Source organism: Puma concolor, chromosome E3, assembly GCF_028749965.1.
Source record: "Puma concolor isolate L17-30 chromosome E3, mPumCon1.1.hap2, whole genome shotgun sequence".
Classification (NCBI taxonomy): domain Eukaryota; kingdom Metazoa; phylum Chordata; class Mammalia; order Carnivora; family Felidae; genus Puma; species Puma concolor.
The window spans coordinates 27,360,467-27,381,418 of NC_141682.1; the positions used below are offsets into that span (position 1 = coordinate 27,360,467).

At 42.8% G+C, this 20,952-nt stretch overlaps 1 protein-coding gene across 2 annotated transcripts in view; it reads right to left on the minus strand.

Annotated features, from left to right (window-relative positions):
• VPS35L (VPS35 endosomal protein sorting factor like) overlaps positions 1–20,952 on the minus strand; it is a 118,424-nt gene that overhangs the window by 41,455 nt on the left and 56,017 nt on the right. For both annotated transcript variants that reach the window (XR_015245701.1, XM_086692934.1), the window contains exons 15-22: positions 13,682–13,728; positions 12,814–12,925; positions 12,167–12,283; positions 8,989–9,042; positions 5,907–5,987; positions 3,442–3,504; positions 2,242–2,327; positions 689–769 (exon numbers count right to left, since the gene is read on the minus strand). Coding sequence is in view for 1 of the 2 variants with exons in the window: in XM_086692934.1 (XP_086549060.1) it covers positions 689–769; positions 2,242–2,327; positions 3,442–3,504; positions 5,907–5,987; positions 8,989–9,042; positions 12,167–12,283; positions 12,814–12,925; positions 13,682–13,728 (641 nt within the window). In the remaining variant the exon portion in view is untranslated. The remainder of the gene's footprint in view (positions 1–688; positions 770–2,241; positions 2,328–3,441; positions 3,505–5,906; positions 5,988–8,988; positions 9,043–12,166; positions 12,284–12,813; positions 12,926–13,681; positions 13,729–20,952) is intronic.

Sequence of the window (20,952 nt, forward strand, 5' to 3'; positions counted from 1 at the left end):
AAAAAAAAGAAATACAATTCATCTTGTTGATGGTTAAGTTCCAAAACCATTTTCTCAATTCTTAGAACATTTTCCACTGAATCAAGCTGCTGTGCTTTAAAAATTCTTTGGGGACTAAAATTTAAGCCACAAATAAGCAGGAACTGCTTCAAACACAACCAAGTGGAAACACGTAAGGAAAAAAACAACTAGAAAGCAAAGGAGTCATACTTTGGCCTTTGACCCAAAAGGTAAGGCCAATGGATGGACAGGACTGGGCCTCAAGTCTGCCAAACAACTAGAGCCCTTCATGTAAGGAATATATGCCATTTCATTTGAATTTCAAATAGCTGGCTAATAATGAGAGAAATCTGAAGCTTAGGTTACTGGATGAGTGAACTCATTACTCCCCTATCTGCTGCTCTCAAGTCTCCAGGAGACATGGAGTTTGAGTTCACTTGGATGAAACCAGTCTTTTTCTCTCAACAGAAATCCCTTTGTAAAAACATCTGCCATCTCATGTTTGCAGGAAGGTTACCCTCACTCTCTCTTCTTCTGGGCTGGAATGTCCTCATTAGCAAGAATTTTAATAGACACCACAAAATGATATTATTCACAGTGGCAGCTTAAAGCAGTAATTCCCCAATGTACTATTTACATGGTATTAAGACCCAATCCATGTTATGTTTCAGCCTTTAGTGTGGCTTACTTCACAGAGTCATGCATGGTCTTGCAAACGTGCAAAAGGGCGTTCAGAATGACGGGGTCCTTTGTGGGCTCCTGCTGATGCCTACAAGACATTTAAAGACAATGGTAAAAGCGATGTCCACCCACAGCAATGAAAATATGGATGAGTTTCTCATCTGCACATATCTGAGAAACAGCAAATTACCCAGCTGGCACTGAACATGTAATGGGCAATATTCTGTTTTTCTCTTAACTCTTCTTTCAATAACAAGTTTGCTTTTCTACACATATTCTAACTTCTCCTAAAATTATGGTAAATCCTACAAAACTGCTGCAATTCCTAAGCCAGGCAAAGGGCAAACCTGTTTGTTTTTTTACTACATTTCTTGAACCCTCTAAAGCAGTCTACGACCTGTCTATAACTGTGTTGAGTGCCAGGCAAAATTATTAATTTGGCTTTTCAAATAATATAGAAGGACAAGGTCTTATAACAAGTCCTTATGTGGGGAAAGTAGGTATATTTGTTCCAAGCATATGGAATTAATCTTTTAGGAAGACAACATAAGGAAAGCTTAAAACATACATTATTCAAGCAACATCTAACTCTGTTTTCCAAACTGAGGTTCTTTAGGTACCATCTTAATACATTTTATTTTGCCATATCTATATATTAATCTTTAGAGCAACTTTAACTTTTTAAATTTAACCTTGTCCTAACAGAATACATGAAAACACCAATTAAACTAATTATATTATCTAATATACCTTAAATTAAATATACAATCTTTATGTATTTTTTTAAGTTTATTTATTTTGAGAGAGAAAGGGAGAGAGGGAGAGAGAGAGAGAGGGAGAGGGAGAGGGAGAGGGAGAGGGAGAGGGAGAGGGAGAGGGAGAGAATGAGCAGGGGACGGGGCAGAGAGAGGGAGAGAGCGAGAAAATCCCAAGCAGTCAGTGTGGCGCCTGATGAGGGGCTCAAACTCACGAACTCCGAGATTATGACCTGAGTTCAAGTCAAGAGTTGGATGCTTAACCAAAACTGAGCCACCCAGGTACCCCTAAATTTACAACTTTTAAAATCAAAACCAAAATCTCTCCTCCATGTGCCACCTAAAATAATTTTATGTTCCACCAGCAATATGGCAGTTTGGGGAAACACAGATTTAGTCAACAAAAGGAAATCAACTAAATAGGAAAATTGATCACAAATCTAAACATTGAAGATGGAAAGCTCTCTAGTCCTGAGACCTTGACGAGTATGACTTTATTTTTATCTTTTAAAATGTTACTCCGTAAGGAGTTCATTAACAGAATGCTCCTTCCAAAATGCATATCAGAGTACAACGTAGGTGATGGCCGGGCTCCAGCTAATACTTATTACTCTGTCTTCTTAAGCACTAATTACAAACTTCTATCATGACTGTTCCTTTTATGTGGTTGTCCCTTCAATGCTATTTTGGATGTTAAATACATCCATATCATTAGGCTTCAAAAGTACACAAACCAATTTCTTATCAACAGGTTTCACAAGGTCATCGGGAATCCCAGCTCCCGGTTATGCCGTGTTACACTTACTTGATAAAAACTTCCATGATGCATTTGCAAACCTCCACCCGGACACTCTCTTTTTGGAACATGTCCAGAAATGGCAAAAATTTTTCCTAAAAATAAAAAAAAGCACTCTACATGCAATTTACGCAAGTTACTGGAAGGAATTTGCGGGTCACATTTTCCTCGAAGGTCAAAGCAGAGAAAGAGTTGTTCATCTCTCTAAGGCAGCTCAGAAGAGGACTCCCCTAAAAGCAGGGAGAGGGCCCAGTACTATTAAAACCACTTACATGTTCCCAGGGGTCAGGGCTGGGACAGTTAACATTTTGGGAACCATCTGGCAATCTTTAGAGGACCATGGGCTTTTCCAGAAAACACAAGATGGGCTTCAGTCTTTTTTACAATTGTACTGACCATAGAAAGAAGAGTCAGTTATTCAGAGTGACCTCCACATCCCGACTGTGCATTTACTAACTGTGCAACCTCACTCACATTACCCCACCTCCTCCAGCATCCGTTTTCCCATCTGTAAAGTGGGAATCCTAAGTGCTCCTACTTCCAGCAGTGCTGTGAAAACGGTATGAGACAATGCATGCCAAGGTCCAGCACGGTGCTTGAAGAATATGGCAAATGTCCAAAAAATAACAAGTTCTATTTTTAATTAAAAAACACACACACACTCCTGTGAGTGCACATGAATGGAGCCAGAAGAGGGGGGAGTGGAAGGGAAGTGGATCCCCTAGGTTTGTACTCGCCCAGGGCACCAGAGCCAACTTGAAGGGGCATCATAGGATATTTGAAAGTTTGAAGGAAACAGAAAAATCTCAATTCTGTCAGACACTGAGACAACTATTATTTCAACACCACTTCATAGTTTCGATGTTAGACTGCACGTGTGACATAAGGTCACCTATGAAAATCAATGTGGAAGAGGAGAGGAGGAAGAGAATGTCCAGTCTGACTCCAATGTTTGAGAGGCTGTGTGGTGCTCAAGACAGGCACACATCCCATTAGTAAGTCATGAAAGAAATACAGATGATATTTTTCTTTCAGTCTGTGTACTAATTTTTCAGACGCTGATTAGGTTGTTATGCCATAAATACTGAGGTTGTTTAGACCTAACTACTTTATATAAGGAACCATTAAGTATTTCTTTTGGCCCGGGACACCAAGCGAACCTCTGACTCAGAAACAGATTTCCAAAGGTAATTAAGGCACGTTACTTACCACTGAGAAGAGAACGGAGAAATCATGGAAGTGGGCGATCACTTTCTTAATTATCGACTGAAGCTGCAAAATCACACAGAAAACATATTTTATTTAATAGAACTTGGGTATTTTTAGTTTTCTTTTTAATTTTTAAGTGTTTATTTATTTGTGAGAGAGAGAGAGAGAGATAGAGTGTGAGCAGGGGAGGGGCAGAGAGAGAGGGAGACACAGAATCCGAAGCAGATTCCAGGCTCTGAGCTGTCAGCACACAGCCCAACGTGGGGGCTCGAACTCACGAACCGTGAGATCATGACCTGACCCAAAGTCAGACGCTTAACCGACTGAGCCACCCAGGCACCCCAGAACTTAGATATTTTTAAAAGGCAACCTTCTTTCATTATTTGAAATTACAAGCACAATAAGGGAAACCTGGATCACTCAGGAAAGGGGAATTATTAGGGTGGGTTAGGCCCTGTATTAGTCTGCAGTCTTGCGGAAGCCACTGCTCAGACTCATCATCGTCTTCTGTAAGATGGAGAGCAAAGCAGTGTCTTGCTCACCGTGAGGATTAATGGGACAGCTCACGTAAGAGCCTTAGAGCAGTGTCGTGTGTATCCTCGGGAAGCTCTCCATTCAACACAGCTATGAATATGCAAGGGGCGGGCAAACTTCTTCTTCAAAGGGCCACAGAGTCATCACAACGGCTCAGCTCAGCTATGGAAGCTCAAACGCAGCCCCAGAGAACATGTGAACGAGTGGGTGTGGCTGGTTCCAATAAAACTTTATTCACAAAAACAACTGATGGGCTACATGTGGCCGATGGGTCAGTTTACAGACCCCTGTTCTAGCCCATCATGACCTTGTATTTACTGACTACTTCTGTGGAGAGGCAATGAACTGAGTTTGCCGGTGGAGTCAAAGGCCATGTCACTCACTACCCCGGGATGGTGCACAGTCCGTAAGGTCGGATCCAAATACCCAGGTACCGATGTCCACCAGCCCTCACCCTGAGATGTACCCAGTCCTGCTGACAGGGAGAACCACAGAGGTGCTTTTTCGAAGGAAAATATAAATCCTTGCCCCTGGCTACTGTCAAGAAGAGAGAATTCACTGACAAGTACTTGTGTTTATACTCAAAACACCGCTGTTTAAATCATTTCTTTAAATCACTTAAGACAAGGGGCTCACAACTCATATGGGCGGCTGTCCTGAATGCAGGCTGATCCTTGGGGTACCTTTTACATGTTGCTTCTAGATATGACAGAGTTGTACGGTGTAATTATTCCTCTCTCTTAGGAATGGACTATAGTAAAATTACTGTGTTAAAGTCTTCAATTAAATGGGTCCCTAGGATCAAAGTCTTACCAAATGCTCCTCAACAAAAATTCTAATGCAACTCAGTCTTCATCTGCGCCCAAGATCCTGATGACCCACAAGGGATACGAACTTTGCCCTCACATGCTTTATTCACTCAACGATGCTTACCAAGAGCCTGTTGTGCGCAACTATATATTGTTTTCATCACACCTAGAAAAATGTCAGGTAGTCAGTGCCTACTCAGTAAATTCTAATGATGAACTATTTTAATCTGCAAATGGTGAAAACATTCTTACCAAAATGTTAGAGAGAATTCTAAACTTCTCACAAGAACATGTAATTAATTTTCTTGTATTAAGCTAGAAATTGATCACAGGCAATAAATGCCAGAACATCACATTATTAAATACAAAATCAATTATTAATTAGGTCAAAAGTTACTTTAAATGAAGCTTCACTGGACTCTGTATTGGAGGGGGGAAAATACCTGATATCAAGGACTTTATTGAGTCCGCTGACAAAACTACAGTATGGACTGTGGAGTAGCCAATAGGAAAATGTAAGTGTCAAATTCCCTGAAGTCGATTCCCAAACTGTGGTTACACGGAGAATGTCCTTCTTCTTAGGAAACACTCACTGAATTCTTCAGAGGCAAAGTCACATGATGTATGCAACATACCCTCAAAGGAGTTGGAAAAAATGTAAACACATATTGATGTGCGTGCATGTGTACACAAGATACTGATAAAGCAAACACGGAAAATGTTCACAGCTGGTGAATCTTAGTAAAGAGTAATGGGAGTTCTCTGAGCTATTCTTCCAATTTTCCAAGAAGCTGGACCTTATTTCCAAATAAAAAGTTAGTTTAACTGGAAAACACAGGCCCTTTATTTACTGGTGCCAAGCAAATGTGCCAGAGGATCCCATATGACATCTCACCTAATCCTCACAACCATTCTGAGTGTAGGACTATTATTTCCATTTTATAGGTGAGGAAACTGAGGCACAAGGTTAAGTAACTGAGTAAAGCATGGCGCGGATACGGCGGAGCTAGGATTCGAACAAAAGATTATCTGACTTTACAGCCTGACCCATGCAACATGCCTATTTGATTCAACAGAATAAAATTTCTAACAGTGTGGAAATGAGAGAAGCAAATCCGTTACCTGAGGGTAGGAGTCTTCAAATGCACGATCTGGAGTCATGTGCTTGATGACATCAGCCAAAACGGTATTCACCTCTCGTTTCTAAGAGGGGAAAATAAACCTGTGTTAGACACTGAAAGGCAGTCGCTGTTTTTCTGCTGGCAAAGACAAATAACTTCAGAATATATCACATACCTTCCAGGAAATAGTTTCAAATATTCTGCAGGAAATAGTATAAGGGGAGAAATTCCACCTGTATCACAGCCCTGAAGGGAACTACGTCTGCACCAGGTCAGGACTAAAACGTTGTTCTCAAAGGTTTTGGGGTGTTACAGCTTTCCCTGGATGCTGGTAAAATCAGCGTGCCACTTTCTGCCTGCCTGTCCAGGCTGTTCCCCAGGCACTGGCAGGAGCACCGAGGCATTGTGGGAAGTGCACAGAGTCAGCCCCTCCGAGCTGAGCGACCTTGATGCTCACTTCACTCTTGTCATCTCTATCAGGGGTCGGCCAACCACAGCCCAAATTCAGGCCTGTGCCTATTTTTGCACAGCCCACGAACTGCAAGTGATTTTTACATTCAAACAAAAGAATATTTCATGACCCAAATTATGAGACTCAAATTTCAGTGTGCATAAAGTTTATTGGAACACGGCTGTGCTCACTCTTATTGTCTGTGGCTGCTTTCACATACAATGACAGAGTTGGATACTTGTGACACAGATTGTATGAGCTACAAAGCATCAAATATTTACTATCTGTCTCTCCACAGAAAAGGTACACTGACCCGTGGAACAGTGAAGCCTCCTGGCAAGGTCTCTATGAGGCTGCACAGCTCACAGGTAAAGTGCTTGGTATTTGTTACTTAAGGTATTTGTATCACACATATCTGTCATCTAAAGAGCTGCCGTTATATTTATTCTCTCACTTAATGCTCATTCATCTCCTTGGCATGAACGGGATTATCCCCATTTCACAGATGAGGAAGTGGAGGCTCAGACAAGTTAAGTGATTTAGCTTAGTGGTGATTCTGAAACTGGGATTAGAAATATGCCAGGGCAGCTGGAACATCTTATAACAGAAAGTGAGAAGGGCATCAAAGACTATGGAGAGCATGTCAGAAGGACTCGGGAGCCACTTGATGACACACCCACTGGGCAAAGGGGACAAATGAGCATCAGCAAGAATAATGTAACTCAAGTATATTTAAATCCATGAAAGATACCAACAACTACTCACTGGTCACCTTTGAGGATGCTGAGGAATCAAATCCTTATCCTACAACTAGCAGAGGAGAAAAAGCAGCATCAATCCTGCCTTTTTCTGTACAAACTTGCACTTCAGGGTAACCAAATACCTGATATGAGGAGGTCGTCTTTCTACAAGTATCCCAGCTAATAAACAAAGAAAAGCTGCTAATAATTCCAAGGATCACCAATTTGCAGCCCCTAAGAAACTATGAGATGCAACAAGCTTCGGCGGCTGCCCACGATATAGGGAGGCAACCAGCCACCATGAGCCTCCCAGGAGAAGTAGCAAATCAGCACCCGCAGGGCCAAAAAAAAATCAAATCTGAAGATGATTAAGTTTCTAGAACTAACTGCCCACTGACAGGAAATAGACAGCAGAAGAACACAGTGGACACCACCACAAGACACAACTAGCCAGACCAGATGGGGAAACTCTACAGGACAAAAGACCCAAATTCTTCCACAAATAAATCACAGACGGAGGATAAAAGGGGAAGGGAAGGAGGAGGGGAAAAGAGAGAGAATTTGTAATTTAAAAGAACTCTTAGGAGTCTACTGCCATGTATGGGTCTTATTTTAATCCTGACTGAACAATTAAAAAAAATACAAGACAACTGGGGAAATCTGAACGTTGAATGATTTTAATTTTTTATTAATTACTAATTTTTTTTGTTGGGATAAGATTAAGGGAATCCTCTATTTAACACACATGTGCTGAAAACTGACAGATGAAAACACAATGTTTGAGATTTTCTTCAGAATAATCCAGGGGTAAGGATATAAATGAAACAAGATTTGTCACGAGTTGGTCATTTCTGGGTGAGGATTATAAGGGAAATCATATGTTTGAAATTTCCAAAATAAGGATAAAACAAAAATTGGACAAAATAAACAAAATCAACAGACCAGCCTTATATAATGTTTAAAACGAGGCCAAAACCAATTTATCAAGTTAGAGGGCAGGATGGTGGCCCCCAAAGGCTGGGGGCTGTGACTAGGAGCAGAGTCCAGGGAGCTTGGGGGCTTATTCCTTACTTCTTGATATGGGCCATGATCACGCGGATATACTTTCCTTAGGTAGCAAATTCACAATACATGCATTTTTCGGAATGAATGCCTGAATTCAGTTTTTAACAGTGGATGAAAATAAGCATTTTGGCAATAGGATGTGAACCCAGTCCTGCCTGCTTCTAAGGTCTGCTCTCTGACACACACAGTATTTCCCAGACTGAGGTTCTGGTCCGGGCACAGGGAAAGAAGTCCCTCTGCTTAGAAAAAAATTACACGTAAGTCAAATATGTTTGAGAAATGCTACTTCCTGGACCCCCAGGAAGAGTCCCAATGCACTTTAGAATGTAAGCATCTAAGGGATCCTATGGGGGAAAAACTGCTTCCCTTGGTAATGGAGCATTTCCCCAATTTGCACGTGAGCATGACACTTTTGTGACAGTACGCACATCAACCCTCCACCACACTATAGTATAAAAGGATGCCATTTTTATAAATTACGGACGATTACCACTGTAAAATGCCTAAATGCCTATTCTAGCCTTATTTATTATTATAAACACGAATAAAAACATAATTCTTCCAAGGGCGCTTGGGTGGCTCCACTGGTTAAGCATCAGACCTCAGCTCAGGTTATGATCTCACAGTTGGTGAGTTTGAGCCCCACATCAGGCTCTGTGCTGACAGCTCAGAGCCTGGAGCCTGCTTCGGACTCTGTGTCTCCCTCTGTCTCTGCCCCTCCCCCTGCTCACACTCTGTCTCTCTCAAAAACAAACCAACATTAAAAGATATCAAAAAAACAAAAAAACCCATAATTCTTCCCAAAACGATCCCACAGCCGCACATACCGTGAAATGCTTGCAGGTGTACTCCACCCATACCTCAGCACAGTTAATGTAGTCCTACAGAGAAAAAGTAAAGATGTGTCTACAACAGGAACACCATGGCTAACCCTAGAGTGAAAGCTCATCACATGCAGATCCCTTCAAGGGTTCTGATCATCATTAGAGATGACAAGTGATAGGAATTCCAAGACTGATTGGCTCATCTACAGAAAAGTCTAGCCCACTGATCTATCTTACCCTAAGAAGCAAAAGTTATATAGAAACACAGGAGTTGCTGGAAACTAACTAGACTTCCATTTCTGAATAACTACTTGGGCCATAATAGAAATCTGGGAAAAACTGAAGGGCAGCAGAGATCAAAGTCAGGAGTCCTGGCCACACCTCAACAGAGACACTGACCGTGGATCTGGTTGAAGAGCTTTGCTTAAATGTGATTTTTGCAGGTTCTGAGAAAAAAAAAACAGACATCCTGCCTTTAAAACATAAACTCTGGGGCGCCTGGGTGGCTCAGTCGGTTAAGCGTCCGACTTCAGCTCAGGTCACGATCTCGCGGTCCATGAGTTCGAGCCCCGCGTCGGGCTCTGGGCTGATGGCTCAGAGCCTGGAGCCTGCTTCACATTCTGTGTCTCCCTCTCTCTCTGCCCCTCCCCCGTTCATGCTCTGTCTCTCTTTGTCTCAAAAATAAATAAATGTTAAAAAAAAAATTAAAAACAAAACAAAACATAAACTCTTTTTCTGATAGAGAGGTGATGTACAGGTCGTAAAAAGGTTAAGAAAGCACTGAAGATTTTAGGTAGGAAATTCTGTTAGATTCAAGTGGGGGTGGGGGACCCATGGAGAGACACTGGGATGGTCATGGAAATGGCAGTTAACAGCTAAATAGAGCCGCCTTCCCTGGAAAACACTCATGTGAAAAAAAAAATGCTGGAGGAAAAATACAGTCTGCAAGTGTATCTCTTCTGCTCTGACACTTTAAGGAGAAGAAAAAAAAGAGAAAATGGGAGGGAAGAAAACACTTAATGTCATTCACACAAGAAAATCCAGCTGAGAAGGTGAACTTAATGAGGCCATGTGAAGTTATAGACTGAAGGAAACCATTAACATGGGCTTCTGATGTAAGCGTGCTTTGAAGCACTCAGGGACAGACCCCACAGGCCCAGAGACTTTGGACTTCTGCATCCTAAAGAAGCTTTTTAGTTAGCCACTCGGGTTAAACAGAATTTCAACAGCTGAAGTTTAGTGAGGGTTTTGTTCAACTTAACATAGGTATGTGATTTTGTAAACAAGCTTCTAATTTTTCTAAGTTAGATCAGTATTCTCAACCACTACTGTAAATGCGGTGACTGGCAAGGAGGTTATAACTGAACTCTAATATCTCCTTCTTGGTAAATGACTGTCAAATGCTACACACCCACATTCAATTATTTGCTGTGTTTCAGTCTACATGTTTGTGTCCAAAACGCATATGTTCAGAATCATAGCCCCGCAATGTGACAGCATTAGGCGTGGGGCCTTTGGGAGGTGACGAGGTCATGAGGATTGAAGCCTGATGAATAGGATTAATGTCCTGATAAAAGGGACCCCAGAACACCCTCTCCCCTTCACTCCCTCTCCACCTAGGGAGGAGGAGAAGCTGGCAGTCGGCAATCCGGAAGAGGGCCTTCACCGGAATCCGACCACGGTGTCCCCCCGATTCCAGACTTGTAGACTCCAGAAGGGCAAGAAATCAATTTCTGTTGTTTGCAAGCCACCTGGTCTGTGGTGCCATTAAAGCAGCCAAGCTGAGATATGCTGCTGGCAGGAGAGGAATGGTTTGAAGGGTGGTGAAGTCTGCCCAGCTGGTCCTTCAGCCGAAGACAGGCAGGGCCATTTACCCAGTGGCGGCCACGTAACTTGCTGATGTGTCGCCCACGAGGACGGTGAGACGTGAAACCCAAACTCTACAAGACTGTGGCCATCGCTGCATACTGTTCCAGCACCTAACAGCAGTGAACCCATCTTTCCACAACTCCGTCTAAGGGGCAACAATTAGAATTCCCTTTTGCTAATTATACGTTGGCTGCTGAGCTTCCATTTAAGAATATCCTACTCAGTTGATATTTTCAAATCCAAATACTATAGACAGCTGCATTTGGATGCTGTTTGCTAAGTCAGAGCAGAGGTCTTTCAAAGTTTCAAATATTTTTTCTCACTTTACACTTTTACTACATCTTGAAGCCTAAAGAATTAGACATAATTAGGATAGAAAAAGCAAAGAAATATATCTTTAGAGTTATCAATTCTCCACTATAGGTTAACAAAAATAATTTAAAATAGTATCGGGGCGCCTGGGTGGCTCAGTCGGTTGAGCGTCCGACTTCGGCTCAGGTCGTGATCTCGCAGTCCGTGAGTTCGAGCCCCGCGTCAGGCTCTGTGCTGACAGCTCAGAGCCTGGAGCCTGTTTCAGATTCTGTGTCTCCCTCTCTCTCTGAACCTCCCCCACTCACGCTCTGTCTCTCTCTGTCTCAAAAATAAATAAACGTTAAAAAAAAAAAAAATAGAGGGGCGCCTGGGTGGCGCAGTCGGTTAAGCGTCCGACTTCAGCCAGGTCACGATCTCGCGGTCCGTGGGTTCGAGCCCCGCGTCGGGCCCTGGGCTGATGGCTCAGAGCCTGGAGCCTGTTTCCGATTCTGTGTCTCCCTCTCTCTCTGCCCCTCCCCTGTTCATGCTCTGTCTCTCTCTGTCCCAAAAATAAATAAACGTTGAAAAAAAAAAAAAATTTAAAAAAAAAAAAAAAAAAAAATAGAATAACATTTAAAAAAAAAAAAATAGTATCATTTCTTGGGGCACCTGTGTGGCTCAGTCGGTTAAGGGTCTGACTTTGGCTCAGGTCATGATCTCATGGTTCGTCGGTTCAAGCCCCATGTCAGGCTCTGTGATGACAGCTCAGAGCCTGGAACCTGCTTCAGATTCTGTGTCTCTCTCTCTCTCTGCCCCCTCCCTTCCACCCCCTCAGCTCACGGTCTGTCTCTCTCCAAGTAAATAAACATTAAAAAAATTTTTTTAAAAATAGTATTATTTCTTAAAATAAAAACCCAGACGTAGGATTAGTGAAAATATCTTTTTTTTTTTTTTTAAACCAAGAATTTACTGCCAGACTTGGACAAAAGGCAGTCTATCTGAGGTCTGAATGGTCACCTACCTGTGGATTCTTCAACTTAGTGATAACTTTCCAAGCTTCATTGAGAATCTGGAGTCGATCACCCTCAGGAGGGTCAGCCAAGGCTAAGTTTAACCCCAGTGAGCGAAAAAGAAGATGCTTAAAAAAAAAAAAAAAAAAAAGAATAGCAAACCATTGCAATACTGGAGATTTTAAATCAGAGCACCTTGAGGCTTAGAGAAAAAAAAGGCTGTAACCCTTAGCTCGTCTCATGGCTAATCTTCCAACATCTTCCTGAAGTTCTACCGCAGCCCTACATGCAAGTTAGATACACTCAAAACAAAGAGCTGGCTCTGTGCACTGCTCTGATTCATGAGACACAACATTCTTGTGGACAGAGCTTTTTATAAATCATGAGTGAAAATACATTTTTAAAAAATGGAAGCCCAAGCCTTTCCTAAATACTTCACAGCGAGCTAATTCAATAGACTTAGTTCAATAGACACTGGCAGCAACTTACATGTGTCTAACAATCCCAATCACTAACTCACCTTCCAGCATGTTCTTCGGAAACAATGCCTGTTTTCTCTGTTGGCCCAAGAACCCCCACACAGGACCCTCTCCCTCGAGAGCTGTCGGGTAAACAGTGCCTATCTGTTCTCCCACTGAGCATCTGGTCAAGAGCCTACCTTGGGAAAACCCGACTCATCACACTCTTTAATCATGCCAATGAAATCCATGGACCTCGTGGCGATGAACTCGGCCCGGAAAGCGGACATCACGGAATTCAACAGCAAGGCGCTGCAAGACCCAAGTGCCCCATGTCAGAAGAACTTCCTCTTAATGAAAGGTGCTTTAATTTTAAGCACATATGTTGCTGGGAAGGATGAATGAAAGCTCTTTAAAGGTAAGGCTGGAAAAGAATTTTAAAAGGCTGGAGTAAAAAGGCAACCTCTAGAGACTAACACAGTGTTCTGTACTTATTTGGAACTCAATAAATGTTGAATCGGCTAGCTGGATTGACGGACAGCAAGCAATCACATCCATTTAAACAGATGCAAAATGAGCATGGTGCACTAATAAAACTAAACATCAAGTAATAATATTGATCCAAGCTGCAAATATATACCCTCATCTCTTACAAAAAGCACTGTTCTGGGACCTAGGGACATGTGACTTAGGGACATCTACCACAGAAGGGAAAAGAGAGGGGAAACCTCTTGTGCCTGGAAGACAGGAAGATGGAATTTATCTCAACCCTTCCACTTACCACAGCCCCATGGGGAAAGGACTATTATGAAACCCATTTTACAGATGAGGAGACTGAGGCAGAGAACTCAAGTAAGTGACCCAAGTTCACAAAGCTGAGAAAGAGTAGAGCCAGGCACAGGAAGGCGATCAGACTCCAGTTTCCTGACCTCTGTGCCATCCTGGCGCTCTGCTGACCCTCTTGCCCACGTGAGCATGCCAAGCTCAAAAACCAAACCAAAACAAAACACAACAAAAACAAATGACTTCCATTTCCAAACCATGCTTTATGAATTTAAAAATACTTACTTGTTTCCTAGTTTCTTGCATCTCTCCATCATCTCAGTTAGCAGTGCCTAATTAAAAATAATAATGAAAGCCATGAACTTGGAGAATCTGAAATGACATTTCTCACAAAGACATCTCCAAAGTAATACTCTAAAACAGATGTAGCCACATGCCCATTTCCAGAACTCTGAGTCTGGCAAAGATAGGGAGTCAGGGGCAGGGAGGAGTTCAACTGTATGGCACTAAACATCAGGGGTAAGACCTCAGGCCCTGATGCCCTAGGGCATCAGGCACACTTGGGCTCAAATCCAGTCTCACCAACTACCAACAATGGGGCCTTGGACCAGTCACCTGACTTGGTGAAGCCTGGGTCTCCTCCCCCTTTGCCAGAGGACCCAAGTGCTACCATCACACGTGCAAGATTACCCCAGGATGGTGAGGGGTCTCCTGAACCCTAGACACCAATGAGAATGGAAGTTTCTTGACTCCCCACCTCTCCTGTGATGCACCGTCCCCCTCCAGGTCCTTCCCATTTCACTGAGAATTTGCTAGCGCCCACTGTCCATGGTGAGATGCACTCCGCATTCATGATCCCCCCTCTCACAACCAGCCAGGAGGCAGGCTCTCTATTCTGCCACTGCACAGGTGAGAGACCGAGCCATGTAACAGTGAGTGGCCCGCTTGGACCAAGGTGACACACGGAGCTACTGCGGGCCAGACGTGACCCAGGCAGCCTGGCACCAAAGGCTAACCTCATCACTTTTCCTCCCAACGAATTTTGAGGCATATATTTCCTCCAAAAGGAAGTAAATGTTTTACTCACTGGAATACTGTTAATGGCTTTAGAGCTATCTTAAGACAATTACGTACTTCTAATCAAAGAGCTCTTGTTCTTTAAAAAAAAAAAAAAAAAAAATCAATGGAAGAGGTATCCTTTAGGTCAGTGGTTTGGGTAAGGTTTTGAATGGCACAGACAAGGTCAACAGTAGAACTAAGGAGAAAGAGTGCTCACCAGGCTCCCAGCTAAGCACCACTGCTGCCTTTTCTTGTTTACGCTTCACAGTATCCTTGGGAGGCCCGCCTAAGTCATTCCCACTTCACAGAAGAGAAAGTCCCAGCTCAGATACTTTGACTTTAAGTCACTTCCTAGTAAGTGGTGGTAATGAGATTTGTAGGATTCTGGCCCCCAGTTTTCTTTAGTGCAACTGCACCCCTTCCAGATGTGTCCCTTTGTGTCCTAGTGTTGCCTGAATAATTAAGGTAAAAGCTGATGATGGAGATACTGGCTGTACCCCAGAACCCTGATTTCATTCAGGTTTCTGTCTCTGCACCACAAATAGCAGGCTGGGTGCTGTTATGGACTGAATTAGGTCCCCTCCAAATTCTTATGTTGAAGCCTTAAAGCCCAACGTGGTTGCATTTAGAGGTAGGGATTTTAAAGACGTAATGAGAAATAAGGTCCAAAGTGTGGGGCCCTAATCCAATAGGACTGGTGTCTCTTTAAGAGGAAGAGACACCAGGAACACACACGCACAGAGAAACAACCATGTGAGGACACAGTGAGAAGGCAGTGCAAGCCTCATGAAAAACCAACACTGCCAGCACTTTGATCTTGGACTTCTAGCCTCCAGGACTGTGAGAAAATAAATTTTCCACACATTAACAAAAATTTTTTTTAATGTTTATTTATTTGAGAGAGAGAGAGAGAGACTGCGAGCAACACAGAGGCAGAAAGAGAGGGAGACACAGAATCTGAAGCAGGCTCCGGGTTCTGAGCTGTCAGCACGGAGCCCAAAGCGGGGCTCGAACCCACCAACCAGAGATCATGACCTGAGCCAAAGCTGTATGCTCAACCAACTGAGCCACCCAGGTGCCCCGAGAAAATATTTTTTTTGTTTAAGCCATCCAGTCTGTTAGGGCAACGTACTATGGTCTGAATGACCACCCAACTCCCAAGGCGAGGATATTAAGAGGTGATCAGGTCATGAGGGTGGAGCTCTTACAAATGGGATTAATTCCCTTATAAAAGTGGCCCAAGAAAGCTCCCTTGTGCCACATGAAGGCATAGCAAAGGCAGCCATCTACGAACCAGGAAGCAGACCTTCACCAGACACCAAATCTGTTGGTATCTTGATCTTGCACTTCCCAGCTTTAGAACCGTGGGAAATACCTGTTACTTATCAGTCACTCAGTTGTGGTATTTTGTTATAACAGTCAGAAGGGATTAAAACGTAGCCTGAGCAAATGAACACAGATCCAAACCTATCACAGTGGTCTCATTCCCTTTGCTAATGGGGGATTTATACAACTGACGCATGAGAAAAGGTTTCCTTGTTCTTAAACAGGAACCCAAGGAACTGAAGGCTCCTCATCTTTCTGCCTCTGGATGCTGCCATGTCTGGATGTGATGACTGTAATGGCTGCAGCCACTTTGCTATCTGAGGATGATGGACAGAACCTGCCTCGCCCACGGCCTTTACCTGTTGTGTCAGAGAACACACTGAATTATTTTTGTAGGGCCAGTTAGGTGTTTGTTTCTTATAGTCAGAAGCATCTTAGCTGATGATAAAGTTGCCAATGTCACAAGTGGCTTCCCTAACCCTCTCGTGGGATATTTATGCTTGAAAAGTCATTCTTGGAGACCAATATCAAAGTGGTTTCTGGAAAAGATTGAGAAAGAGAGATTCTACAGGATTATCAGACTGATACTGCCCAACACACAAAAATGATCACACATTCAATACCTACTTATGGAGAAACTTTAAGACACTAAGTAGTATTCTAGGCACTGGGGACAAGGCAGTGAGGAAATCAGAAAACCATGCCCTCATGTGGCTTATTCTCTTACACACCCATGTGCACGCACGCGAGCTCTTGGCCCACTACCTTTGACAAGATGAATTAGGGCAAATGCCAACATATGGACAAAACATCCTGGCCATTAAGACAAGTGCGTCAAAAGTTCTCTTTTTCACAGGATACAAATGCATTACAAATGTATCCAAAAATGTAACTTAAAAATTTTTAAAAGCTCTGTGATAATATAGGAATATAGAAAATGCCCACAAGTGCCCACGGAGCCAAATGATATAGATCTCAGGCAGGTCGGTTAGAGGTTATACATTTCTTCTGAGAAGTGACAGGATTGATTATCTTTGGCAAGAACAAGAGGAACAATAGCTCAAACCAGACTGAGATCGAAACAAGCCTATTGGCTGGGATAAACCATGAAAATGTGCAGCTCAGCATATTAGCTTGTACACACACATCAGAACTTAGAGGACACAGGAGACTCAGAAGGCCCCTACATTTATTTGTATATTCGTTTTTTCATAAAAACTATAAAAATTGGGGCCACCTGGGTGGCTCAGTCGGTTAAACGTCCAACTCTGGATTTCGGCTCAGGTCATGATCTCACAGTCGTGAGATTCAGCCCCGGGGTCGGGCTCCACACTGAGAGTACGGAGTCTGCTTGGGATTCTCTCTCCCTGTCTCTTTCTGCTCCTTCCCTGCTCCCACTCTCTCTCTCCAAATAAACTTAAAAAAACACAAAAAACACTATAATAAGAAATGATTATGGAAAAAAAAGTTTAAACCATACCACCTTATAGTAAGTAAAATGTGAATGCTTTCCTTCCTAACTCCTGCTTCCTAGGAAATCACCAGTGTCAACAGTATGGTGGATATCTTTCTAGACCTTTGTCTATACCCTGTGAATATATAGCTTTTTTTGTAAAATCCCAGCTTGGGATTTTTTGTTTTATAAAAACGAATAATCTTGTACACACTGGGGTCACAAGTTGCTTTTTTTACTCAAGAATCTAGCATGGGCCTCCCTCTTCCCATGTCAGTACACACATCTACCTTATTCTTAACGGCTGAGGAATCCCTACCACACATAGAACATTATTGTTCCGATTGTTGCTGATACACTTTCAAAGTTTTTTTATTCTGAACCAATTACAGACTCAGAAGAAATTGTAAGAATAACAGAGGTCCTGGGTAACTGTTTCCCAGCTCTCCACAATGGTGACATCTTACTTAACTACAATTGCATTATCAAAGCCAGGAAATTGACGTTGGTAGAATACCATTAACTAGACTATTCCACCAGGTTTTCTGTTCACGCTTTATTGCGGGGAAAGGGGAGATCTTTGTGACAATTCATTAATATATATGAGTTTATATAACCACCATCTTATTTAACTATTGGATTTTTAATGTCATCTCCAGATGAGGGTCATTTACCTACTTCAAAAGTACAGGAAACGCAAAAGAAGTTGGACCAATACCGTGTTTCTAAAAGCTTTCTAAATTGAGAGCAACTCTCATGCAGCTAAGAGTGCTCCCAGATTTGTATTTCTGCTTTTGCTACATAACCTTCCAACCAGTGTTTACAAGTACTGCTTCATTAAAAAATATATATAGATTGAATATATACGTATCCTATTTTCCTTATTTCTCTGAACGAAGCAAACATGTAATGGGTGGGCAAAATCATAAACTGATCTTATGTCCCTTCCCCCGCCAGTCCAAGTCTCAAAGAAAGTATTTCAAAGTGAATAAAAAGAAATCCTATACCCCACACATTACAAGGAGAAAATTTTAATTTCTCATATTATTTCTCTTTCACTGGCAATTTTTTCCTAATTCAAAAGAATGAAAGTGATACGCCTATACGCTTCGGCAGAAGTCAGCAATGGCCAAGGCTAGTGCTACATGTGCACCGCCAGCCGCATCACGTGTTAGAGAATTTACAGGGCAACTCGTAGTATGCCCATTAGGTAACAGTCCCATGGGTCAGTTTGTTAGGGCCTTTAAATCCCTCCTCAGGTATAGCCATTAACAGCAGTTTCTAGAAAGAGTTTAGGAGTTGAGAGATCTCCTGGGTTCAGAGTTACCGATAAAATGGCTACATGACTTTGACTGTTTCTAGTGGTGTGACCTTAGCAAGTTGTAAGCCTCGGGGGGCCTCATCTGTATCACAGGGATAACAACAAAACCTAGCCTCGGGAAGCCGAGCATGAGGAAGGCAGACCAGGCAATGGAACTAACGCAGGGCCTGGCACCCAGAGAGCCTCAGGAAGAGGTGATTATGTGAAGGGCTCCAGGGCTTAGCATCTCTGACTCACTTCCCACCTCCACTCCTCACATCCAACAAATTCGACTCTGAACACCTCCTGACATGACTGAGGGTCACAGAACTTAACAACAGGTATTTGTTCTGATGTGAAGTGAGGGAAAAGCACCACAAAATTACGCACACAAAATCCTTACCTCTAAAACAAAAACACAGAGCAAGAACCGGAGCGGACAGAGAAATAGGAGTACGGAAACATATCAAAATGTTAACACGGCAGGATTTTAGGTGGCTCTTTTTCTCCTTTTCACCTGTCTTTTCCAAATTCTTTCCAGTATATGTATTTTTATTAAGGTTTTCTGATTACAGAAATCTTCTCCTTCCCATTCTGCGGCTTACCAACCCTTCTTCTTTCTCTCATCCACCTGGTCTGCACCTGCCAGTCTGAGGTTCGAGTGTTGCTTGTTTCCCATCGTCCTCCTGATGGAAGTTCTTCAAGCTCTGCCTGATCTCCACCACACCATGTTCGCCGACTCTGTAACCCGGTCCACATCCAGCCAGCCCAGTTTCTCCCTGTTCTCCAGTAATGCTGGTTTCCTTAATATGCCTCTTACCTGCCTCTACGTGTACAGTTCCTTCCCTGGGCCCTTCCTTTACTCCCTGAACCCGCCCCCTACTTGTTTCCTGACCTGCAGGTCAGCCCAGACCCCCATCTGCCTCAGTGAGTCCCGCAGAGACCAAACATAAGGATGGCAGCCGCCTGCTTTGCCTGGTGTCCCTATCTCTTGGCCACGCACCAATGTGTATTATCACGGTCACTTCATGACAGCCCTTCAGGGAAGGTTCTAGCATTGGCCCCATTTTACAGCTCGTAAAACTGAGGCACAAAGAGATCAAGGAGCCCAAGGCAACACAGCCATAATCTGAACCCAGCACTGCCCAACTGCCTGTCCGGCCTCTAAAGATGCACTTTCCTCTTCATTCATCCAACATTTACAAACCGCACTGCACAGCTTAGCAAGGGACCACATGGATTCCCCGTCAGACAAGACCCACCACTCATGTCAGGGACCAGAACTTTCTCCTTCTACACCTCCCATACCACCTCTCTGGCAAACGAAAAGCTACTGAAAATGATGAAAAGCTTACCAAGGGATTTGTTTTCACTGCCCAAAAACAGATCTTAAGAGATAGTTACTTTTTTCCATGCAGAATGTGCCTGAAATTGAGGGCATAAGTCCATTTTTTTTACTTACTATAATATTATTTCAGTTGTATGGGGGGCAGGGATCCTGTCTTCAAACAACAAAAAAGTCTTTCTAAATAATGACTGATTTTTTTTTTTTTTTTTTTTTTTTTTGGATTTCAATGTCAATCTGAAATTTCATATGGTAGATATTCATGGCTGAAGCCATTTCTCCTGTCCCCTATCTTACTGCCTGCCCTGTGTATTTTCGGCCAAACTGACAACCCCCTGTTTGGGAGGCATGGCCTAATGTCCCAAATGACACATCCCAGCCACTCAGAGTTTTTAGGCATGAGACACACCCATTTTCAACACCACCTTCCACAATGACATGGATTCTTCTGCATTTTGAAAATGATTAACATTTTTTTAACGTGATGCTGCAAGTCCCGTATTTAAGTGCCCGAAGAATCAGAGTTTATTATTATTCGGGTGACCTAATTTTTTTAATCACTTCTTCTGGCACAGTAATGATTTCCTAGAGTTTTACTCCCTGGGAAAGCTGTGTTCCCAGCTTCCGCCATCCTTTGAGATTACTGGTGCTTAAAATAAAAGGAAGAATGCCTTATGACATGTACCCTTTGTTTTAATCCGATTTGTCCTTTTTGTTAAAATAAGGAGGAAAAAAAAAACAGTGTTCCCATTTTCAAATTTTCAAACCCATCAGGCCTGCTCACAGGCTTTAGTCACTCAACTGAACAGGTGGGGCGCCTCTCTTTCTAGTCAGGCTTGCGGTACCTCTTCCCAGGAGCCTGGGCCACCGTGTGGCTGCTGAGACACCCGAAGATCAAAGAGATCGACCAGCAAATTTTCAATCTTCCATACATATTGACTTGATTTAAAATCAACTTAATGGGAAAAAAGTCACCTGAAATTTAAGATGCCCCTTTTTTTCTCCTCATACTTCAGGATTCAGGAAAATTGAAATGGAAGTAATGCATTATATTTGGTTGAAAAAGTTAGAAA